Source organism: Microtus oregoni, unplaced genomic scaffold (assembly GCF_018167655.1).
Source record: "Microtus oregoni isolate MIOR12 unplaced genomic scaffold, Mior012 000014F_ref0000157, whole genome shotgun sequence".
NCBI classification, from domain to species: Eukaryota; Metazoa; Chordata; class Mammalia; order Rodentia; family Cricetidae; genus Microtus; species Microtus oregoni.
Genome location: NW_024543073.1, coordinates 33052489 through 33078410, shown reverse-complemented (window position 1 = coordinate 33078410; position 25922 = coordinate 33052489). Strand labels below are relative to the sequence as shown.

Genomic DNA, 25922 nt, shown 5'->3' with positions numbered 1-25922 from the left:
AATTTTCTCCAAGACAAACTGTACTGTTTGAATGAACCTCCTCTCAGTTTCATGAACGACTGTGGTGGAGTTATTTTTAACTGGGGACAGAACATTCATTCTGGAACATGTTCAGAACCTTAAGTTTGTTGAAAGCAGAATCTGTCTTGCTGATGAAAAAGACATTGCAACCTCAGTGTCTCATCCACACTCAGGTGCAAAATCCTTCACAGATCACACAGTACTTTTCAGGACTCAAAATCATCTACATGGGGAGAAGTGTGGACTTTGGATTCCTTTCAATCACTGCTAAAAGAGACATGTGCCAGACACCATCAAGAATACACACTTTGTGTTTCTGCCCATGCACATTTATTTATAATAACGAGCCTTGATGATACCAACTGGATTCTATTGCTTTTATTGATTAGTACTTTCATTAAACAATGTTAGCTGAGTTAGGATGATTAAGAAACAACTAATATTTTTGAACTATATGCATCCTTCTAATTTATAGGAATGATCTGATTTTTTATGATAGCAGTCAATTTTTAAATCGTACAAATACTAAGCAATGTATATTCCAGCCAATGAGCACGTCTCTGTAAGTCACTCAGTGTGACTTACACACCATTGCTACAGGGCTGTAAGCGCTTACAGAGTTAAGACAAAAGTCAAGGCAAATAGGAAAATTATCCTCTTTCTAATGGTTAGGGCTAGCGAGGCTCTCAGAGGTGGGTGTCAGCAATGGGTATCCTCCTGAGTTCCACAATCTGAGAGTCAGTCAAGGTACCTCCCTCCTGGCTGCCTTGTCCAGATTCATTGTCGCTGACACTGAGACCAGCACCTGGAATGAAGAAGAATGAACACTTAAGTCCAAGGTATTAGTACAGAAATTCTTAGTGGTCAAGTCACATTAAACCAAAACATTTTATTTCTATATTATTAAAAGTCCAGGCTATTTATTTGGAATAAACAGCAAATACTTTAAAATTACAGAATCATACTTAAAATTGAGGCTACTTTTGTAGCTTTTAGAAGTTCATATTGATTTCTAAAGGTATAATGTTGGGCTTCTCATGTTCTCATTTTGTTTTAAGACAGATTCTCACAATGTAGCCCAGGCTGGCCTTAAATTCACAGCAACCCTCCTGCTTCAGCCTGAGAGCTGAGGTTACAGGAGTGAGCCAGTACACTTGGCTTTCTCTGTTTTTCTTGTTGCCATGTAATAGACAGGTATAATTTGTAATAGAAAACAGGGTTTCTCAGTGAAGGGCTTATTAAAGTAGCAAATCAGGCAAGTTACCAGACTTTCCATTAGTGGGGTAGAAAACATAACGACTAACCCCTGGAACTTCACTGAGTCCAGTAGCCCGATGGGGGATGCTCAGTTTTTCTTAGTCTGAGAAGACAGACAGACATACAGGAGGGAGTCTCCCTGGTGTCCTATCAGTGCCCCAAGGAAACTGGCCCTGAAGATTGAGCTTAAGGACACGTGAATAAGACAGTGCAAACAGTCTCATTAGAAACCCAGGAAACTAGCTGTTCTTAACAGCATGCAACACCTCAAGCTTCTATTTTGAAGATTTTCTACTAGGCACTACTTTCCCCTTCACAGTGCACATTTTAAATAATTATAATATAATTATTAATTATTTATTAATAATTAAAATATATAATAAATTATTTAAATATATTTAAAACTATACTAGGTTCTTTTCTTCTCTAATATGGGGACTGTATTTACTCTTGTGTTCTGTCTTTACATACACACAGGCATGCACACGTGCACACAGTGAGGGAGACAGAGAATACAGTGGTCACAGAGTAGGCTGCTACCAATGGCCAGGTGGTGCATCCCCCACTGCTGACCACTCACTTGTCAGAAAAAGAGTCAAATAAGAAGCCACTAAGTCCCTGCCAATTCTTCTGCTGGTAGCTATGGGAAGGAGGTTGTTTGCTTCAGAATAGCTTATGTGGGGAAAGAACCAGGAGTCCAAGTCTACTCCTTCTAGTCAAAGCCCGCCTTTCCTGGTCCCATCCTTCACACCATCTGCCTTATTCCTTCCTATGTTTCTGGGTCACATAAATTGCTCACCCCCTGCTTAGATCCCCTAGCTCTTTCCAGATATTTTCTGTTTTTGCTCATGTCTGTTTCTCCCACTGTTTAGGTACTGGCGAACTCTACAGGAGATCTATATATACTATTAAAGCACAGCCCTGCTTGCTCAGTGTCCTTCCCTTCCTGTCCTCTACCCCCTTTATCTGGCCGCCTGTGCTCTGCTATGAACATCAGTCCAAGCACTGCCCTCAATGCCTGTAGAAGCACCATGATTCGCTTTCCAAATGTCGGCCTTTCCTATGGATTGCATCCTTCCCATTGCTCTGGTTCACACTCATAGAAAGTACTTAGTTCATTACAGGTGTTTGGTATATATCTTTGGTGTGTACTCAGAAACCACGTTACGAGCCCACCTCCATCACTTTGTGGCTGGGCAGCCCCATAAGCAAAAATTGAAACCAGCCAAACATCTAGGTCACATCATAGGCATGGTGCAATCAGCAACCAGGTGTTAGCAGAATATCTTGTGAACATATGACTTAATTTATTGTATATACACACTCCTGTGTGGGAGTGTGTATACACACATGTGTGCATGTTGTAGCTGGAGGCCAATGTTTGGTGTCTTCCCTTAGAGTGCTCTACCTCCTTTTTCAAGACAAAGTTTCTCACTGAACTGAAGCTTACTGATTTGACTTGATTGGCTGGCCAGCAATTCCCAGCATCCTCTTGTCTTTGCCCTAGAGTTAGTTACATCCATTTTCCTGCTGTGCTAAGCTTTTATGTGGGGCTGAGGACAGAACGCAGCTTCTAGCTTGTCCAGCAGCCACCTTACTGACTGAGCTGTCTCCCAGCCCTTAAAATAGCTTTTAAGTCAAACAAGAAAGTACGCCCAAAACTAGTGTTTACATCGCCGACCTCAGGGAACCTAAGCTCTGCCACACCCTGATTAGTGTTTCACATAGACAATTCTTAATGCCACAACACTTGCATGACTTGATACAGGAGGAAATGGAGAGGCTCAGTTCCTTGCCGAAGACTCAAAGCAAGGAAACCACAAAACTAAGGTTTTGATGTGGGGTTTTCTGATTTTGTGACCCACTCGCAATTTATGTGGCTTTCCCCCAGTTAGACAATGATACAAAGCACATCCCCTTTAGAGGGAAAAGACATAGAACATATTCATAAACTTATATTTTATCTTTTAATTATCAACTAGCTAAAGTTCAATAGGATAAGGAAATCCTTAAATAAGCTAAATAATAAACAATAGTTTTGTTTATTTGTGTTCTGAGAAAGGGTCTTAAAGTGCACTTCAGGCTTGTCTGGAATGATGTCTCCTTTCTGGCTTCCTGAATGTGGGGTTGCAGACATGGATGATGATGGCCATCTTAGGAACAGTCCTTGGGTTTGTTAGTTCTCAAAAAGAAACTAAGAACTTCTTATAGGAGTCTGCTTTCCCGACCTGAGCCATGCTGACTGGGTGAGACCATATCAGCAGTTCTGATTGACATTCCTGGGATGGCTGAGGGTTTCAAATGCTTTTTCAAGTATTTCTTGACCATTTGTGTTTCTTCTCTGGAGAAATGTTTAATCAGTTAATTAGACTATTTGCTGGCTGGATGACAAATGTGTATTTAATTTTTAGAGCTCTTTATAAATGCTGGATATTAATCTCCTTCTTGATGCCTAGTTGGCACCCCCCCCCCCCATTCTATAGCTGTCTCTTCACATTGATGACATTTTCCTTTGTTGGGCAGAAGCTTTTATTTCATGTCATCCATTTGTCATTTGTTGAGTCCATATTAGATGACTCTTGTCTACGTCTGACTCAAAGGCCCTCTATCTTGAATGTTTTTTCCTCTAGTAGTTTCAGGACTTACATTTAGGTCTCGGATCTATTCTGAATTCATTTTGGTACAGGATAAAGATATGGATCTAGTTTCTTTTGCATACAGACATCTAGTTTTTCCAGCGTCATTCATTAATAAGGTTATTGTTTGGTCAATGTATGATCTGGATACATGTCAATACCATGGCTGTAGCCGTGTTCTATCTATTGTATTCCATTGTATATGTCTGTTGTGGAAGTTTTGTGCTGGTCTTGTTATTATGACTCTGCAGTATAAGTCAAGATTAGGTATTGTGAAGTCATCAGAATTTCTATTTTGTTGAAAAATGCTTTGACTCATATATTTTGTGATTCGTTATGAATTTTAGAATTAAAAATATTTGTTTATTTATTCTTGAGAACTTCATATACATACACAACCTGTTTAGATCTAATTCATCTTTCTATTCCCTTCCTTCCAACTCCTACCAATTCCCTACCCAAATTCATGTACTCTTTTTTAGCCCACTAAGTCTAACTAGTAATGCCAGTAATGTGCATGGATATGGGACAATAGCATTTTTGAAAAATAGTTTGTGTATAATGACATCAGAATTTTGGTGAGGATTGCCTTGAATTTGTAGATCTAATCTGGTAACATATTAGTTCTTTCAGTCAATGAACACAGGGGTGTCTTTCCCTCTTCTAGTATCTTCTTCAATTTCTTTCTTTTTTTTTTGATGTTTGAAGTTTTAATTGTAGGTATCTTTATCTCTGGTTAGTTTCACATACTTGTTCATTAGTTTATTTACTTCGAAGCCACTATAAATTGATTTTTTTTCCTTAGCAAGTATATTACTGGAACATAGCAAGGCTCCCTGCTTCTATTTGCTGTTGTTATAGTCTGCTACTTTTCTGGAAGTGTGTAGTCCACCCAGGAATTTTCTAACATACAATTCAGTTATGGGTTCACCATGTCTCTATTTGTGCATTTATGGTTAATGATGCACTATTCACAATAGCAAAGTATGGAATCAGCCTTGATGTCCATCTAGAAATGAGTGGATACAAGCGATGGAATTTTTACTCAGTCATACAGGAGAATGGATAGAACTCAAGATCCTTACCTAAAGTCACCTAAAGGTCAGAACAATAAAGACAAACACAGCATGTTTCTCTTTCATGTGGACTCTAAATATACATGTTCATATACATATATGTTGTGGAAACAGACAAGATGAGAGAGAAGGAAGAGGTATACAGAAAGAAGGGAAACAGACAGCATGAGGGTAGAGGAGAAGGGGAGGATCTCTTTGTGAGGGAAGAGGTTCAGCCAGAGGGAAGAAGTGATGGGGTAGAAAAGAATAAAGTATAATGACACTGTATATGAAAATATAACAAATCCATTTTTTGTATGCTAACATCCCAATTATTTTAAAGTCCATGCTATCAGACTTTTTTCTAGACTTATATACAGTATCTCTACATTTTTGATATTGGCTCAAAAACTGTTAAAATGCTGTGTAAATCAAGCAAAACACCTTGTTAGGCCAAATCCAGACTACAGGCCAATGTTGAATTCTACTGTAGATAGAAAGCATGTGGGTGGCTCTTTTAATTGACAATATCCTATGATGGAATGTGTTCAGGGACTGATGCTTGGTTATTATAGCATCTTTTCCATAATATAGAGAAGCAATGTTAGAGATTGCTATTTTGATCTCTTAAAATATTTTTTCCCAATGAGTTTAGGGAACTCTAAGGAATGCTAAGCTAAATCTCTAAGCAAGTCATTCCATGCATTCTTGAACCAAATACACCCAGTACTTGTTATATATAGCCCACAGATCTAATTTAATTATGTTCTAAGAATTCATCTTATTTCAGTGTTTGAACATAAAGATCTAATGGTACTGCCTACAGAAAACATTAGGGAACCTAATCATAATTTGTAAACCCTCTTTCAGTCCCAATTCTACTCAATGTTTTATGTAACTAGTCATTTCATTCTCACAAAAACTCATTTCTGTATTTAGTTGCCTTTATTATTTGCTAGAATTTCTTGGTGGGACCCTTTTCCCTTCTGACACAGAAGCAAGCATCATCTAGTGTGTTCCTGTTTTCCATCCCTTCTCTTTTCTTCCCTTTCTCTCTAATGTCTCTCTTCATTTCTGTTCCTCTCTTCTTTCTTCTTCCCCTTTCCTAATTCAGAGTTAATAATTCCCAAAACTACCAATAAAATCTCTGCTCTGATGTATTTCAAATACTACCATCTCCAGTGGTACTTTTAACCTTATGAATACTCAGGAGGAATGTTTATCGTCAAAGTACTCCAGTTTCCCTCAGCAAACCACACTAAGGAAGCTCTGTACCACTCACTCAGGTGAGAAACAAGTCTCTATCAGTCCCTGTTCTTCTTCAGGGCCTGCCCTCTTCCACTCTCATTGGCCTTTTCTATGTGGGGTCTTATTTTCATGACCCTGGCCCACTCTGAGGTCTTTGCAGCCTTTCTGATACTGCTTATAATTTACTCTTTATACTTTTTTTCTCAAAAAACCCTCCATGGCTCACTATAAATGCCCAACTACTTAGGACTACCAAACAGCATTTTAACATTATGCTAAACAGGACCAATAGTTTTGTACTCCCCAAAGGAAATTTCCACTAACTGTATTCCAGAAGTGCGAGGTCAAATTCAATAAAGTAGGTCTTTCTACAGCACTTTTAGTAAGGTGGGAGTCCCTTCCGTGTGCTGTGATTACCATTAATGAATAAAGAAACTGCTTTGGACCTATAGCAAGGCAGAACTTAGGTAGGCAGGGAAAGCTGGAATGAATGCTGGGAGGAAGAAGGGCAGAGTCATGAGCTGCCGCCAGGGATAGACATGCTGAAACTTTGCTGGTAGGCCATGACCTTGTGGTGATATACAGATTAATAGAAATTGGTTAAATTAATATGTAAGAGTTAGCCAATAAGAAGTTAGAGCTAATGGGTCAAGCAGTGTTTTAATTAATACAGTTTCTGTGTGATTATTTTGGGGCTAAGCTAGTCGGGCGGACGGACGAACAAGTAGCTCCCTCCTACTACACTTTAGAACTGTCAAAGTGCTAATTTGGGCTGTGAATCTATAGTCTCCCCTAAGCACCCTGGCAGGGGTTGCTCCCTGAGGACCAACTACAAGCAGCCAGAGGGGTGTGCTCGCTTCCACTCCTCATTGCTTTGGTTGCAGACAGTGTGAGCAACGCCCCTGTGAGACTGTCTCAGCCTACTCGGGCCACTGTTCCTTCTCCTCCTATAAGACGTTCTCCACAAACAAGCTTCACACTAAGGCTGACATTTTTCTTTAGACTCCTTGAGTGTGTAATGCCCTTCCTCCATTCCTTTCCTGTTTAAACACTACACATTCTTCAACTGAGAGAGCTTTGTCCCTTGATTACAAAACTCAACAATTTTCTTGATTATTTATTTCATTCTTCTTTAACTCTTGTGTCTATTCCTCCACAACAGTCCCAGGTTTCGTGTTTTTCATTCATTTGATCATTCATGTTTTGAAAGGTCCCTCTGCTGTCATTTGAGTATCAGCACCTATTGAGTATGAATGGGTGAGTTTGTTCTCATTTCAGTTGGATTTGTCATTTCTCAAAAGGGCACGAGGGCAGTGTGGCATTCTGGGTATGGGCATAGGGAGGGGCCGGGGGACAGTGATGTGCTTTGTGGTCTTACTGTTCTTAATAATGAGACCCTAATATGGAATACAAATTGAGATATAGTCCCTGGGTTGTTCCAGTCATTCTCAAGATGTAAGAGATTAACTTTGTGACGACAAAAATACTTTACCAAAGGAATATCTGGTCATAGAAAAATCAAGCTACTTTACACGGAAACATTTTTAAGTAAGCATTTAAGAAGCTTCTTCTTTGCAACTGTATCTTCTTGCTTTTTAAAAACGTCATTACTACTTTTACAATAGGAATACTTCAAATTTTTTTTGAAAAAGAAAATGTTTAAAAACTGCTTATAGGACTTGGAAAACTCTAAAATGATCAATATTCACAATAGAGTTATGGCACATTATGTATCTAAGCTAAACTACTGTGACGGCTAATATTCATTGCCAACTTGATCAGACTGAGAAGTAACCTAGGCCCCTAGCAAAGCACTCCTTTCAGGGTTTTCTGTAAGGCCATTTTAAAATCAGGGGACTCACTCTGGCCTAGTCAGTAGTGTCATTCATTAATATTTTTAAAAACTGAATGAATATCCAGAAGGTGGAACCCAAAAACATGATGTTGGTAGCATGCCTTTGAAGAGGATGTCTTGACCCTGGCCCCTTCCATCTACTCTTTTTATACTTGGGTTGCCAGACAGTGACGATATCTCCTCATGCCTTTCCTTGATATTTCTACTTTGTCCTGGGCCTGAAAGCAAGGGAGCCAGCTGACCATGGACTGAAACCTCTGAAATCATCAGCCAAAAGAAACCACCCTTTCATGTTTCAGTCATGGGTCTGTCACAGGGGTGGGAAGACCACTTACACATGAAAAAGAATGGCATTCATTAATGTTTTTCCACTAGCATGTGACCTTCAGTCAGATTTCTCACTTTCTCCATTTTTAGGTAATGTGTTGGTGTCTTTAGGATCTTATTGCTCTCTATATAGGAATTATCCATTAGGGTTATTGATTGAGTGGAACTGAACACATACGCACATACACACACACACACACACACACACACACACACAGTCAATAAAATACGACATGTGATTGTACACCTTGAAAACTGCAGACATATACATGTTTGTTGCATGACTTCTGAATGTATATGAAATACGTCTTCATGAATAACATTCTTTTTCTTTTTTCATTTTTTGCATATCAGAGGCAAACTCCTTCAGCGAGCTTCCTTATATTGAATCCGACTTACTAAGTTCTTGGTGTTCTAGCCAGATATTAGGACACAGATATTTACATTTAGTTAGGATATGTTGTTTTCTTTGTTAAAAGCAAATCGTAAATTATTTTTGGCTGTGTTATATTTGATGCTAGGAACAGAATATCCTAGGGCTTGACTGGGATCAGACACGGGTCATGAGAATCAGGACATGCCGTGGCTGACAGTGTGTTTGCACTCTCAGGGAAGGGGAGAGAAAGGAACAGGCTCGCAGGCTGCCAGTTTCTAAGGCCAGTTGTGGGTTCGTTTATACATACCAGTTTTTAATGCAAATATCAAGTCATCAAACTCTTGGGACTCTTCATCGGCTACCAGGGACCCCTGCCCATATCCTCCAGAAGAAGGGAATGAGGCACCATTCTGGGGACTTGTCTTCAAATCAGGGCTTGCCTGGCTGGTCTGCTGGAAGGATGCTCTCTCCCAGTCAGATGGCACCTTTTGGATTGGGGCAAGAGCAGAAGAACGTGACAATTGTTAACATGAATGTACGCAGTAATTTTGAAGCCCATTTTTGCAACAATTTTTTTGCATTTCATTAAAAACTATGGATGGCCTATTGAATTGTTTTTATGAGCTTGCATTTTGTGTTTGTTCTTCAGAAAAGCATGCCTCTCCTCAAGCTAGTATAACCTCATGATTTGACAGTTTCTCAAAATCACATGTAGATTGCTATGATACCATGTATGGGGAGATAAAACTATTTCTCTGTTTATTTATTTGTAAAATGTATATTAAGGAAATTCAGAAGAACCCTCCAAATTATTAATCTGAAATATATTTTAATTGGGGCCAGTATACAAAGAATACATTGAACTAAAGGGAATTTATCAAAATCCTTCTTTGCTTTTGACTATACTCTCAAAGGAGTTCTGTTCTGAGACGATTAAATGTATTCCTGCCTTTCTAGGTTACCTGGCAAACCAGGTTAGTGGCAAATGAACCCTTAATCCTTCTTTTCCCCGCCCTTCCCTGCTCTTGCTGGCTTTTTAGACCGTCTCCCGCAGTCTCTCATTGACAGCTGGATCACAGCCAATTTTGAGCCTCTGAGGAATGCAGACAGACTTTAAGCTATGCAGTTGTGCAACACCCCAGAGGAACACTCAAGCAATGGCTCCAGCCCAGGAACCGGAGGGTCACAGCTGTTGCCTTCGGACTTAAGGGTCTGCTGAGACTTCAGGGACACTTCATACTGAGAAGAGGAAACCAAGAACCTCAGAGATGAACTTGAGAGAAGGTGAAACCTCAGATGATCGTCACCACGAGTCCAGGCATCGAGGACAGCATTGTTCTACAGAACTGTTTTCAGTGACAAGAATAGTTCATATTTAAGTTCTCCAATACTGCAGCTTCTGGGTACATTTGTCCCTGGGACATTTACAGTGTCACTGAGTAAATGACAAACTAGATCTGTAATGCTAGTTACTTTCATTCAGCCACACATAGTTAAAAGATATATCACAGGACAGGTCAGAGCTAGACAAATGCTAAATTGGTAATGATTCAACAAGACCGATGGATCTTAAAAACACTCCTGCTGGCCTTTTGGTCACTAGTTATGATAAAATAACTCAGTTTCAAAAATATATGGCATATAAAATGGTACCAGATTTCAATATCAAAGTACTAAAGACATATCTCAATGTTTTTCTTTCTTAAAAAAATTGAAGATTTATTTATTTTTATGTTATGTGTATGAGTGCTTTGTCTGCATGTGTGCTTTGCACCATGTGAATGCCTGGTCCCTACAGAGACTAGAAGAGAGCATTGGAACTGGAACTGAAGTTATAGACGGTTGTAAGCCACAGGTAAGAGCTGGGAATTAAACCTGGGTCCTCTGTAAGAGCAGCAAGTGTTCTTAACTGCTAAGCCATCTCTCTAGCTCTGGCATATCTCAATTTTTAAACATCCTTCTTAAACTTATTCATCTGACAGACAAAATACATTCTTTTTAATCTGCACTTTTATTTATCTCCTACCTATGAGCCCTGCCAACCATTTTTATCCAATGTATGCTTATCCATTCTGAATTGATAATTCTTTATAGTAATTTTTTATTCAAATAAAAAGGCTATACACAGTAATGACACTGTAATCATTTGCTTCAATTTTAAATTGACAGGAATGAGAGTAGATCCCACATAAGGTATCTCTGGGCAGGTAGATTATCTATCTATCTATCTATCTATCATCTATCTATCATCTATCTGTCTTTCTGTCTTTGTCTATCATATCTCTAGCAACTGTCTAACCTATCATCATCTATTTGTCTATCCATCTATCATCCTATCATTATTTCTTATTCAATAAAATGTTTCTTAATTTCATGCATTTGTATGAAAGCAAGAAACACACCTGCTTCTTTCATTCACAAGGCATGCAGCCAAGCACATCGCGAAGCTGCACAGTGGTGAGGGCTGTGCCTTACTGCCTTTTCTAGGATAGATGTATTCAGGTGTGCTTAACAGTCCAGACTAACACTTTGCCAAAAGGCGGGGGTGGAGGGTATGTGAGTCAGACTCAGGAAATCAAACGTATATGGACAGAATAATGTAGCCAGCAGTGGGAGGCAGATTTTGTGGAGGAAATCCCGCCTAGATTTTTCAGGAGTGCCACAAAACAGCCTCTGAGCTCTGCTTTAGACTGACTGGTGGATTTAAACAGAAAGGAGTGCCTGCCTGTTTGCTTCTCTTCGTTGGGATTAAAGAACTGTGCGGGGAGAAGCAGATAAGGGTGACTTCGAGTGTGGTTTTAGGAAGAATGGTATTTTAAAAGCGTTTCTTAGACAGTTTCAATTCCTGTCATATCAGATTAGAAGGTTTTGAAGGAAATGACACATTTTGCTTTAATTTCTCAATAAAAATGGCTGGTCCATGTGGCTCACAGGACAGAAAAATAACTAATTAAGATCCTTCAAATGCCACCGCACAGAGGGATGGGCTCAAAAGTTGGTTAGCATCTTTTGTCTTCACTTTTTGTCAGCAGGTGAGAGGGTGTCAGGGTGGGCCGGGGACACACCTCTTCCATGGCGTTGATGAGGTTCTGGGTAGACTTGTGCATCTCTCCAGCGGCAGGCATTCCGCTCCCGGGAGTGAAGAAGGCAGTGCTAGGTCCTGGATGACCGTTCATTTCCACCGTGTAGCTGGCCTTCATGGGGCAACATGTTTGGTTGTGTAAAATGAAATAAACCACAAAAACATAAAGTCCCTATAAAAAGAAAAAAGCATTGGTATGTCAAAGGCAGTCTGGCCAGCAGAGCTGAAGCCTAAACACAGCAGTAAGCTAGCTGGTCATCTTCAGGAGGCTCCAATCTTACTCAAATCTAGGAGCAACTGAGTGTGCCAGCAGTCAGACTACAGGCCACGCTGTAAATTCCAAGTCACAAAATGATCATCAATGCTGCTTAGGAAGACTGGGCGCTCATCAATCATTTTCCTCTGAATATATTTAGTAACTCTGGATGTAGCCTACTAACGCATGAAATAAATTACAGAAATTTATTATTGACCTATATTCATCTTGTTTTAGAAGGCAAACCTCCTGTCCTTTATTTTTATTTATCTCCCACCAAATGCCTATTTAGTAATTGAGGTATTCCACTTACTTTCCGCGTATCTGGGGAAAGCCAAGTAAGTGCCACTTGACACCCTGTGTGCACCTCACCTACTTATGTTACTTGGACTGTGGATTGTTTAAGATTCAGCAATCTATGCTTCTCCATAAATGCTTCCCAAGGGCGACAGCACTATCTCGTGCATTCTTCAAAAGCCGTTAGCCCTTCAAATCCCTCAAGAACGTGCTCAACCTCTTGATAATTGCTCTGCTTCCGTCACCAGAAGGGACTGCTTTTGTTTGTGTTCTGCTCGTTACTCCTTTTCGTCATGATTTCCACATGTGCTCTCCTGTATGACTGCTCTCCAAAGCAGTCTGTTCCTCGACCCCACTCTGACATTTTATTTAGACAATAAAATACCTTAAATGTGTCCTCGGTGGTTTTGGTATTAAAAATTTTAATGCAAGGAAGAATATCTGTTACTAAAATTGTTAATCAAGAAAGGTAAAAATAAACTCAGCTAATTAAAGAAGAAATGGAATAACATAGAAAAATTTTCCAGAAATATAAGTAAGTGTCAATGCTGTATAGAGTTTGTACTCTCCATGGTTCTAAGGTATTGAAGCAATAGCAACTGTACACACCCAAAATATCTACCTACTGGTATAAATAGCAAAATGTTTCTTAGGAAACACCGTGGCCCAGCAGTCAGAAGCAACGATTTACCTATGTGAATCGAGGGGACAGAGCCATGCAACACGGGCCAGCATTTGGTCTCTTTAGGTCTTGGGAGGACCGTGAGGGTCACGACTGTTCTCCTACTGGGGAGACAGCTTCTCAACTGTCTCCACAACTAAGCACGTTTACAAAGCAGTGCTGTACATGGTAAACATATTTTTTAAACTAATTGCTGTAATCATCTCACAAGAGCAAGCAGAAGCATACATTTCCTTTTGAATTCGGTTCAAGGGTTCTTTCGGAGAGACATTCATATTCCAAATTACGTAGGCTCCGTGATTTAGTTTCAAGTACACATTAATAGAAACAACATCTTCCTGAAAACACTCGTGCTCATCCAACATTTTTCTCACACAATTAGCTTCTCACATGACTATGACCTAATTACATTGGCCATGGCGATAGACAAAACAGGAAAAAAAATTAAAGTGTCAGCCTTAAAAACTGTGCAAATGTTACTGATTTATTTTTCAGGGTCACTGTAAGTGTTGAGAAGTGACAGGTTAAAAGCTGGATAAGGAAACCAAACCCGTGCTTTAAAACCCATCTCTAAGGACCCATCTGTTAAAGCCCAACAGTCTTTCTCCTGTTTGTTTTCAAACACAGCCTTTCGTGTGCCAGGAAACGCTCTGCCTGCTGAACAGAACAACATTCGCAAACCGCATTTCTTTTTCTTAAAAGCATGGAAGTATACAGTAAATATTTTGAGACTTTTAGACGTGCCCTGGGAAACACAAACATGGCTAAAATAAGAAGGAAAGGATGCAGATTATCTTTAAGTGACTCTTGCTTGGTCTGGGCCAAGCTGTACAAATAGAGAAGAGGGGCCTCCATTATCCACTGTCCTCAGCGGTGGAAGTTTCTGACCTCAGGGTAAAAACAAGTTCCCCTTCCAACCACTGAATGCTGAGTGCAGGCTTCTGCTGCAGGGCTGTGTGAAGCCACTTCAGGAGTCGCCTAGACTGTCAGGCTGTAGAACGGTGCACATTCACTGTGTGTATTGCCAGGCAGAGGTGCGAGGATGAGGCATGCGTGGTTCTGACGCTCAAACTGCTCACAAATGACAAGATATCCCGCCCCCGCCACAGAGCAAGTTCCCGTGCTCCAGATCCCATTCACCTACACCTTCTGGCATTCACAGGGAAGCCAGTTCTGTCTGTGTGTTGCTGTTTTATTTCATTGCCCTCCTATAGTCATGAAAATGCTTTAAAAATCTTTATACCTGGATTGACTATAACATCAAGCCCCATTCTATATTTCTTTTGATCTAGGAATTTCAGCTTATTAGTCAATATTCAGTGAGCCACAAGTGAAATCATATAGTCTAAAGAATTATATATTCTCATAACTCTATTTTTAAAGATTTATTTATTATTTGTATGTGCCTTCATGGATTTATTTGCATCCCATGCATGTGGAAACCCACAGAGGGGAAAAGAGGGTGCTGGCTTCCCTGGAACTGGAGTCACAGGCATTCCTGAGTCACTACGTGGGTGGTACAGAGCACAGCCAGGTCCTCTGCAAGAGCAGGGGGTGTGTGCTTAACCACAGAGGAGTCTTTGGAAGACCAGGGAAGGCAAGGATCTCAGCTGTCCTTGCCACCAGTTCTGTGAGTTCTTCGTGTCCCAGGTCACAAGTTTAACAAGAAGTGCTAGAAATAAATTAAAAAAAAAAACAAAAAAAACAAACAACTGGCTAGAACAGGAAGATGGGAGGTGGCTTGGCTCCTCTCTTGGACACTCTCCTCTCAGGCCTTTCTCCAACTTCTTCAAAGCATAAAGATTCCAGGCTGAGGGGTGCCGCAGGCTTCTCTGTGAAGTAGTGCCACTCCCCTTTCAGAGATGGGGCGGACAAGGCAGCACCAGCAGAATTAGGCTTTCTTAAACCCACACATTTGGAATATCCAAGAAATCTATTAAACTGCAAGTTCTGAGACAATGAGAGGCAAGGTTCATCTCTCTGTTGTGTTTGAAAGAGTGGTTCTGTCTTTTTAATGCTGGGACCTCATGTTGTGCTGACCCCCAACCATAAAATGATTTCATTGATACTTCATAAATATAATTTCGTTACTATTATGAATCATGATGTAAATATATGATAGGCAGGATATCTGATATGTGACCCTTGTAAAATGACCCTCACAAGGGGATCATGACCACGGGTTGAGAACTGATGGTTCTCTGACTTAAAGGAGGGACTTAAGAAATAATTGATAAACCAGAGACCAAGATTTTGAACTGTCGTCAGCAGGAGAGAGTGGGAAGGCGCGAAGACAGAGGTGGGCCTGAGGTACCAGCTAGGTTCCGCGCTCTGATTCTTTTGTAACTATAGCTGGACCATTTGGTAGTGGTTTGGCCAGTTTCTTCTACCGTTCAGTCTTTCCATTCTACATGCCCTGTGCAGAGGTCATCTTCCTGGGAGAAGGAGCAAACAGTCGGGGCAGGGTGGGGCATGGGCTCTTCCGGTGGGTATCTCTTGGGAGCCGGTTGCTTTGCTATACTGCCTGGCTGTGTCCCTTCTGCGGAGACTAGCCACGCAGTTTCCTATGGTTCCTTCCTGTGGCTAGTTTTCCCTCAAGGCCTCTGCTCTCCCTCTCACTTAGGCAGACACAGAAAGCCACTGTGATCCCTTCTTTCTGGACTTCTTCTAGGACTGTTCTATGACTCTGACCAGCTATATTCTGAATCACCAGTAACATGGCAGCAAAGAAGATAGAATTTAGCAAATAGCAAAGCTGGAGACAAATACAGGGTTTCTGCATTTACATATATTATTTTTTACCAATGAAAGAAGTAGGAATCTCATCCTAATTTCTTCATTTTGAACCTTTTACTTTTTACACTAAAAATTGATTTTGTTAGTGTTTATACTTGTAATTAGATCTGTAGTTCAATCTGTACATCAAATAAACAGAGAAGGAAACAATGAGTTCATTCTGAGGACTGTTGATTAGCCAGGGTAATTGATAGTCATGTAGGGAGCAAACACTTCTCCCGACACTACCCAGTATGGGGGGGGGGGTATGTTGGGAGGGGGTCCATCAAGTTCTGCTCTAAGCCGTCTAGTGTAAGGAACTTTCAGTTCAGAACTAGTACACTGAAAAAAAGTGAGCTGGCTTCAGGCATGTCTGCAGCTCTGGTTGACTGCAGGTCTTCCTTTTTCAGGTCTAGACAAATGTCTATTCTAAACCCAACAATTCTTAGGAACAACAGTCTGAAAAGTTCTTAATCATAAATACTTAGGAGGCAGATAATATGTCCTTCCTTTTATCCCTGCCTGTAATTTCAGGGTACATTCCTCTGTGTGTCATGGATGAAGAAATATTTGGTCAGTATTCTCACTGTGATAAATATTCATGAATCAAAACATAATTATTAGGCCATGGCTCAGTAACCTCTTCTTGAGGTGAGCAACCTGCACTCTGCCGTCTTTCTTCTCAAGGCCTTTGTAGCTGAGCCTCTCTCCTTTCCATGATATTGCTCTCAGGCCTCAAAGTTCAGAGCACAAACCAATCAGGAATCTACTTACCAGGAGGCAGACATGAGAGAGGAACTATAAATTAAATTTGCTCCAAGTTACAAGAACACAAACTGCTGATACCACAAACCCCAGGAGTCCTCAGGTTGGAATAGTTTCCAAACTACAAAGTAAGCTGTGTGGAAGGACTGAGGGGCAGATACCAGGGGAAGTGGCCAATCGGGGCCTCGATGGAGCTCACAGACACAGAACAAGGGTGAAATCTGAGAACAAAATGACAAGCTGTAATCATAAAAGGGAGGAAAGAACTGAAGTGAGCTGTAAATGAGTGGAGTATTTTGTTTTCTCCAGGGATGAGTGCATTAATAGGTTATCCATCCCAAGTGGTCATCTCTAAACACATACACACAAGAGTACCACTAAAGGGACCCAGCAGGCTGTTTTTTCTAAATGCCATTATTTCTAGATAAGTAAAAATAATTAGGAAAAATAATGAATTGGAGTGGGCTTGGGGAGGACACTGGATGAGTGGGAGTAAGAAGGAGGAGGAGAAATGATCTAATATATAGTACTGGGGTATAAAATTCTTAAGCCGTTGACTCTTAGAAGCCTGTTCTTTACTAATGAGAGACAGAAAGGGAGTGGACCTGGAGGGAGGGGATAAGGACAGGGACTGGGAGGAAGGGGAAACTATAGTCAAGATAGATTGATTATATATAGAAAAAAAATCTATTTTTAATAAGTGAAAACATTCAAAACTATAAAATTCCAAATTGTACTGTATCCGTTCGAATGTTAGTATGAGGACTTTAAAATTAACACTTATTAATTAGACACACTCCTGGGTTTCACTGCGACATGCCACACTTGCATGTGCTTTGTTTGCCCTTGTCCCCTTTCTTTCTATGCTCTCTGGCCTGCTCCCCCAACCTCTCCTCACTCTCTTCTTTCCTCTCCTGGATAGCCATAGAAATAATTTTTAAACAATTTTAAAAGTTTTTTTAAAATTTATCTTGTGTTTACAGGGTGCCTTTTGCCTGCAAATATACTTGTATACCATCAGCGACCAGAGGAGAGCGTTCAGTCCCTTGGGCTACAGATGGTTGTGAGCTACCATGAACTCAGGTCTTCTGGAAGAACAACTAGTATTCTTAATTATTGAATCATCTTTCCAGCTCACTTATAAATAGGTTTTGATTTTTTTCCTGAGGCAATATGGTGGTTTGAATGAGAATGGCCCCCAAAGGCTCGTATATTTTAATGTCTGTTTCCCTAGTTGGTGAACTGTTTAGGAAGGATTAGAAGGTGTGGCCTTTTTGGAGGAGGTGTGCCACTGGGTGGGCTTTCAGGTTTCAAAAGCCCAGGCAAGGCCCAGGTGCACATGTGCTTCTGCACACACACACACACACACTTCACCCATCTGTCTGTCTGTCTCTCTCTGTCTCTCTGTCTCTCTCTCTCTCTATCTGCTGCCTATTGGTCAGGATGTGAGCTCTCAGCTCCTGCTCTAGCACCATGCCTGCCTGCCACTGCACTCACCTCACAATGGTTAGGCCTAACCCTCTGAAGCTGTAAGCAAGCCCCAATTAAATGCTTTCATTGATAAGCTGCCTTGGTCATGGTGTCTCTTCAGAGCAATGTAACAGTAATTAAGGCAGACAGAGTCTTACTAAGAAGTCTAGGCTAGGCTGAAAATTGCTATGTACCCCCAGGCTGGTCTCAAACTTGGATTCCTCCTGTGTCAGCCTCAGAAGTGTTGTAGTTACTGTCAGGAACTTAGCCTAAACCTTTCCAACAGTCTCCACCACCATCCTTCAAGTTGCCTCAACCGTTAGTGTGTAGAGTCCTACGTAGTCATTCTGTGGAGTAAACTTAGACAGTGGTGGTGACCTAAGAAGACTGTCGCTATGAAGACGAGTCAGGAACATTGAATAGCCTGGTGAAAGTGGAGAAGAGAGAGAGGAGATCAGTTGCTTGTGTCAGCAAATTAAATTTCTTAAAAGTTTGAAGTGAACATTTCTGACATGTTTGAAGTGCCAGACTGGAAGAGAGGAGAGCAAGCAAGGCCAGAGGCCTAAGTGTAGAGGACAGCTGTGTGGTGGGGATACCTGAGCCATATGAGTACATGATGTTCATGACGAGTCCTTTGTTGTTTTGCTTCTGGAAAACACTCTGCAGAGAAAAGAGCTGAGAACACAGGACTAAAGAGCTAGAGGACACAGCAGGAAGAATTACCAGGGACACAAACAAGAAACACCTAACCGGTCGATCAGGTCAGGACAGAAGACAGCCACAACTGTACAGATGCAAAAAGAACTTGTTCTACAGGCATGACATGCTCTGTGTTGTAATAAACAGATATCAAGGAGGAAGTGAACGAGGCATGTGTTCAGTTGCAACTGATACAGCCAGACAGAGCACAGCGACCACAGAGAGGCTGAGGGTGGGAGGCTAAAATACGGAATATGCTCAGTGCTGATAAGAAGGTATCTTTCCGTTAGGAGGGTAACCTGACTCAAGATTGCATATCCTTCAGTGTGATACCTAAGTGGGCACTTGTGGTTGGTTTTACTACTATAGACACTACCAACTTCTGTCATTCTTGTTCTTATTCACAGTGAAAGACTGTACAGCCCAGAGTTGAAGTTCTTGAAAGAGCTGACAGAACCAGGTTCTCCATCTGGCAGGAGATGCGGAGGGATGTTGTGCATCACCAGTCATCTGCTTTGCCAGAGCACTGTAGGTGCCTTCCCAGAAGCGTCAGCCCTTCTCTGATGAACATGAACCCACGGAAATGCTCAGTATTGGTGTTCGTGATTGATATCTGCCACGTAGCTGCTAAAGACACATATCCTGGGCTTCTAGATTTTATAGTTTTGTAAAGGAAAAGAATCATATAAATCAGCTTTAAAGAAATGATTTGTTTCATGATAGTGTGGTTAATTAAATATCAAATCCAACTTAAGGCTTTTGTTTTTCAGCATTTCTGCATGAATCAGTTGGAACACAGTGACAGACTCCAGGAAGCTCCTAACATGGGGCAGCTGCCACAGCAGCCCAAGGAGACAGCTGACAAGTTTCACTAGCAGATAAATATTCCTTAAGCTAGAACCCTGGAGACTCCACACTTGCAGATGTGATACCATACAAAAGAGACATAAACAATAACTTTCAATTAATAACTAGGATATTATAATACGAGATACTATTTTTTAATGTCTTAATCAGCTGACATCTGATGATAAAGAAATTGTTTAGTAGGTACAAATGACTTGATATCATTTGTCCCAATTTTTTTTATCAGTAAAATGGGGGTTCTGTAGATGCCATATGGAGTCATTACTAGCAAAACTTGAATAATCCACAAATACTTTCATTAATATATAAAAAACCTGAGACAAACTAAGTTCATGTTTAATGACAAAAAGAAAAAAGGAAGAAAATACAGAGATTAAAAGATTTTTTTTTAATAGTAAATCTTACCACTCGGAAGTACACTCTCAAACTTCGATATTAAATTCCTGAAAACTACATTCCGTAGATTTTTCCCAAAACCTGTTAATTATGTGAAGACATATTTTTCCTTTGTAATCATAAAAGAAAAACAAACAAACAAAACAAAACAAAAAACCAGACAGAAGGTTAAATTTATGGCTTAGCAATCACTAGAGTGACCTTGGATTCTACTTTGCTTGTGGCTATCCTGACTTGCTTCTGGTTCCTCAGTGAGTGTGCTGAGTCAGCATCTTTCTTCCCATCACCACCCAAACATACACACACACACACACACACACACAATTGTTATGATGGTGATCTACATGGAAAACTAGCAACTGCTCCCCAAAGGCCTGGCTTATCCATACTATCTTAGTTTATGCAGGACAGCTGTCAGTTACCCCAACTTTAAACAAAATCTACATTTTAGCCAGCTTCCTTCTACATAGGAATGATCTACAACTGAAAATTTTCTACTGCCAATCTTGATTCAGTCACCGAGTTAACCTGAGATAGATGACCGTCCAACCTATAGGCTGGGAAGCAGTAGGTGTGCTAGCCAACTTTATGTTAGCTTGACACAAGCTTTGAAAAATGAGGGCAATTGTAGGAGTTCCCTGGTATAGTTTCTGGGGTTACTTATGTACACTGTGTACCATTTGCGAATACAAATGCTTTAACTTCTTCCTTTCCAATTTGTATCCCCTTGATCTCCTTTAGTTATAGCTCCAACTAGAATTTCAAGTTTTATATTGAATCAGTATGGAGAGAGTAGACATTTTGTTCCTGATTTTAGTGGTATCACTTTGAGTTTTTTTCCATTTAATTTGATGTTGGCTATATGCTTGCTGTATATTGCTTTTATTATATTTAAGTATATCCCTTGTATCCCTGATCTCCTCAAGACTTTTATCATAAAGTGGTGTTAGATTTTGTCAAAGGCTTTTCAGCATCTAACAAGATGATCATGGGTTTTCCTTTTTCTTTCAGTTTGTTTATATGGTGAATTACATTGACAGATTTTCATATGTTAAACCATTCCTGCATCTCTGGGATGAAGCCTGCTTGGTCATGTTGTATGATCTTTTTGATGTGTTCTTAGATTCAGTTTGCTAGTATTTTATTGAGTGTTGTGATTCAGCTGCCCTCACTCCCCCTGACCAACAGGGGAATTTCCTTATGGTCTGTAAGTGACAAGGATGTTTGTGTTCTTTCTGGCTGGTGGGTCTCCACAGAAGCAGTAGAGGTATTAAGAGGTTGCTGGGCAAAATAAAGCTTGCTGTTCCTCCACCTGAAAAGAAGCCTCTGTGTCTCAACCCGGCAACCCCCCCCCCCCCCCCCCTGCCTTGCCAGTCTTGGCATCCAGGTCTTGTAGGCAGGGAAATGTGGAGATCTGGAAAGTGGGGAATCCATGAAATGGGTTGCTCTGTCTGCCAGCTAAAACGAGGAGCGTATTGGGAAAGGTAGTGTTTTTATTTTTCATCCCCAGAGATACTCTGAAGGACATCCTCCAAAAGACTAGCTAGTATAAAGAAGAGGCAGGAGGGTGAATTGAAAGGCCTTAAAAAGTAACTGAAACTCTTAAAGCAACAGGGCAAAGAAGTAACAAGGAAGACAGCCGAAGATTTGTACAGGAGGGGGTTTAAATATTCCAGACTAGGAACAAGCCAAGTCAGAATAAAAGAATATGTTTCTTCATCCCCAGAGATGCTCTGAGGGATGCCCTCCAGAAGACTGGCCAGGAGGGAAGTAAGAAAGAGGAGGCAGGAGGGTGGATTGAAGGCCTCAATCTACACCAAGATGTCTACAGATGTATGTTACTGTATTCATTTTGTTGTCTTTTGTGTTCTGGACTAGAGAAAGACATTTGATTCTGGGAACTGCTAAGAAAAGTATTTTGACTTTAAAATATGGGCCTAAGGATTTGATGCTTTGGAAAAGAGGTTCTGCTTTTGTCTCCACAGAGAATGAGAACCTGTGGATTCATTGCAAATTTATGTGGTTTGAATCACTGAGCCTCGCTGGAATGTTGATGTAAAATACCCCCAAGAATGCAGCACCCCCATCAGCAGGAAGTAGTCAGACAGGTTGATGACGCCCAAATTCCCTAAAAGATTGTTAAAATGGGGCCCCCTCAATGGTTCCGGAGCAGGAGCAGTGATCCTGCTTCCCTAAGTTCTGCTCCACTCCATGCAGCAGTTTGGACCCAGACAGAGTGTGGGACCCAGAGCAGAGCTTTGCTAGGCATGTTGCCCTGGCCCTGTCAGTGCCCAGCCTCACCACGGTAGTGTCAGGAGTGTCAGCAAATATGGCAACAAGTGCTATACTATAGAAGATCTGCAGAAGAGAGACCTTGGAATCACCACAACTGTGATAGCCGTTATTGCTATCTCTGCCATTGCAGATACTGATGCCTGAGTTACTCTTTCCCAGAGTGCGCAGATGGTTGAGACTGTCAACCAGATGGCTGAAAGAGTCAGCAATGCTTTGGACATTCAAAATGATCTTAATGGACACATTCCATTGAGCATATTGACCTTGAACAACAAATGGCTCTGGTTCAGGAGCAAGGGGACTATCTTTGGACTTTTCAATGGCTAACATGTTCTAGCTTTTATCATGTTATGTGCATTATCCTGGCACTGTATTGCATGCTTCTGCTACCGTTATGGAACTTAACCATCATAAGAGAGGGGTTTGGAATACTGCTTTTGTTAATTTTACCACCTGGTTAGTGCACGCTAGATGGTGGCAGCACTGGTCTGGCTCGTTGGCACTGTCAGTCCTAAGGATACTTGGTTTAGGGCTATGTGTCTAGGTAGCCATGGACGGGTAATACTTTGGGGGCAGGATGCCACCTATGACAGGGAATATTAGAGGGTTATTCCCCATGACAGGCAAGGTATTCCACCCAAAGTAACAAGACAGGTACAGTTTAAAATAAAACAGAGGGGAGTTGCTGTGATCCAGCTGCCCTCACTCCTCCTGACTGGCAGGGGAACTTCCTTGTGGTCAGTAATTGACAAGGATGTTGGTGTTTTTTTCTGGCCAGTGGGTCTCCACAGAAACAGTAGAGGTATAAAAGTTTCCTGGGCAAAATAAAGCTTGTTGTTCTTCCACCTGAAAAGAAGTCTCATGTCTCAATCCCAGCACCCCCACTCCCACCAGTCTTGGCTATCCAAACTGTGCTGGCTACAGCAGTTGAGTATTTTTTTTTTTTTATCAATGTTCATGAGTGAACTGAGTCTGTAATTATCTTTCTTGGTTGAGTCTTTCTTTGGTTTGGGTATCAGGGTGATCAGGGTGACTGTGACCTCATAGGAACAATTTGTCAGTGTTCCTTCTATTTCCATTGTGTGAAATGATTTGAAGTGTATTGGTCTTAGCTCTTCTTTGAATGTCTGGTAGAATTCTACATTAAAACTGTCTGGCCTTGGCTTTTTTTTTTTTTTTTTTTTTTTGGTTGGAAGATTTTGATGACTGCCTCTATTTCCTTAGGGATTATTTGTCTATTTATATTGTTTATCTAATCTTGAGTTAACTTTGGTAAGTGATATCTATCAAGAAATTTGTCCATTTCTTTTAGATTTTCCAATTTTGTGGAGCACAAGTTTTTGAAGTATGACTTAATGATTAAGCGACTACAAAATCTCTACCAGGAAATTCCTACTGATGCTAAACTCCTTTAGTTAAGTATTTGGATACAAGATTAACTAAAAAAAATCAATTGCTCTCCTATATATAAATGATAAACAGGTTGAGAAAGAAATCAGAGAATCCATACCTTTTACTATAGCATCAAATACACTAAAATATCTTGGTGTAACTCTAACCAAGCAAGCAAAAGACATGTATGAGAAGAACTTCAAGTCTTTGAAAAAAGAAATTTAAGAAGATATCAGAAAATGAAAAGCTCTCCCACACTCATGGATAGGTATACTAAAACTAGCCATCTTACCAAATGCAATCTACAGATTCAATGTAATCCCCATTAAAATCTCAACACAATTCTTTACCAACCTTGAAAGAATAAAACTCAACTTCATATAAAAAAAATCCAGGATAGCTAAAGCAATCCTGTATAATAAAGACCTTTTGGAGGTATCACCACCCATGATTTCAAGTTCTAGTAAAGAGTTATAGTCATAAAAACTGCATGGTATACACATAGGTGGATCAATGGAATTGAATCCAAGAATAAGACATATATTACACACCTTTGGACACCTGATTTTTTACAAGAAAGGTAAAATTTTCATTATATAATGGAAAAAAAGCATCTTCAACAAATGGTGCTGGCATAACTGAATGTCAGCATGTAGAAGAATGCAAATTGATCCATATCTATCACCATACAAAAAACTCAGGTCCAAGTGCATCAAAGACCATAATATAAATCCAGATACACTGAACCTAAATAAAAGAAATTGGGAAATAATCTTGACTACTTTGGCACAGGAGACAACTTCCTGAATAGAACACACTTAGCACAGGCACTAAGATTGACAATTAATGGGACTCATGAAATTGAAAAGTTTCTGTAAGGCAAAGGACACCATCAATAGGACAAAATAGCAGCCTACAGAATGGGAAAAGATATTCAGCAACCCCACGTCTGACAGAGGAATGATTTCCAAAATATATAAAGAACTCAAGAAACTAGATATCAGCAAACCAAATCTAAGCAGAGAATTCTGAACAGAAGAATCTCAAATGGCTGAGAAACTTAAGGAGATGTTCAAAATTCTTACCTATCAGGGAAATGCAAATTAAAACATTCCAAGATTTCATCCTACACTTCTCAGGATGCTAAGATAAAACCACAGGCAACATCTCATGTGAGAGAGGATATGAAGCAAATCCATTGCAAATCTGTACAGCCACTCTGGAAGTCAGTGTGGTCGTTCCTCAGAAAACTGGGAATCAATCTTCCACAAGACCCAGCTGTCAAGGACCCTTGCTCCACTATATTTGTAACAGCATTATTTGTAATAGCCAGAACCTGGAAACAACCTAGTTGCCCGTCAACTGAGAAATGAATAAAGAAAATGTGGTACATTTACACAATGGAATATTACTCAGAGGTAAAAACAAAGGCTCCAGGAAATTTGAAGGCAAATGGAAGAGGCTAGAAAAATACATGCTGAGTGAGGTAATCCAGACTGAGACAAACATGATAAGTGGATATTAACTGTAAAAATAAAAGATAACCATGCAACAACCCACAGCCCCAGAGAGGTTAGGAAACAAAGAGGGTTCATGGTGGAAACACCCAGATCTTCATATGGTGTAGGAGGTCCTTCTGTTTATGTATTGCTTTCATTGGTTAATGAATAAAGAAACTGCCTTGGCTTTTTTATAGGGCAGAACTTAGATAGGCGGGGGAAACAGAACTGAATGCTGGGAGGAAGAAAGCAGAGTGGGAGAGGGCTGCCATGGAGCCTCCAGAGTCAGACATGCTGAATCTTTCCCAGTAAGCCACTGCCACATGGTGATATACAGATTAATAAAAATGAGTTAAATCAAGATGTGAGAATTAGCCAATAAGAGGCTAGAGCAAATGGGCCAAACAGTGTTTTATTTAATACAATTTCTGTGTTGTTATTTCTGGGCTCAGCTATCTAGGCAGCCAGGACAAACAAGCAGCCCTTCCTTTACAACAATTGATGCCCAATGTGGGCTCAAACCCATGACCCTGAGATTAAGAGTCTCATGCTCTACCGACTGAGCTAGCTGGGCTGGTTCTGTGGGAGCACATTCTGCTCCTTCAGCCTTCCTAGGAAGGGAAATAGAAGAGATTTTGTGAGTGGACTAAGTGTAAGGATGGAAACATGAGC

General features: G+C 40.5%; 1 protein-coding gene across 1 annotated transcript in view; it reads right to left on the bottom strand.

The window, feature by feature from the left end:
- Window positions 1-446: 446 nt before the first annotated feature.
- Adgrv1 (adhesion G protein-coupled receptor V1) overlaps window positions 447-25922 on the bottom strand; it is a 546438-nt gene continuing 520962 nt past the window's right edge. Inside the window, exons 88-90 of the mRNA XM_041663490.1 lie at window positions 11841-12029; window positions 9083-9260; window positions 447-826 (exon numbers count right to left, since the gene is read on the bottom strand). Coding sequence (XP_041519424.1) covers window positions 708-826; window positions 9083-9260; window positions 11841-12029 — 486 coding nt within the window. The 3' untranslated portion in view covers window positions 447-707. The remainder of the gene's footprint in view (window positions 827-9082; window positions 9261-11840; window positions 12030-25922) is intronic.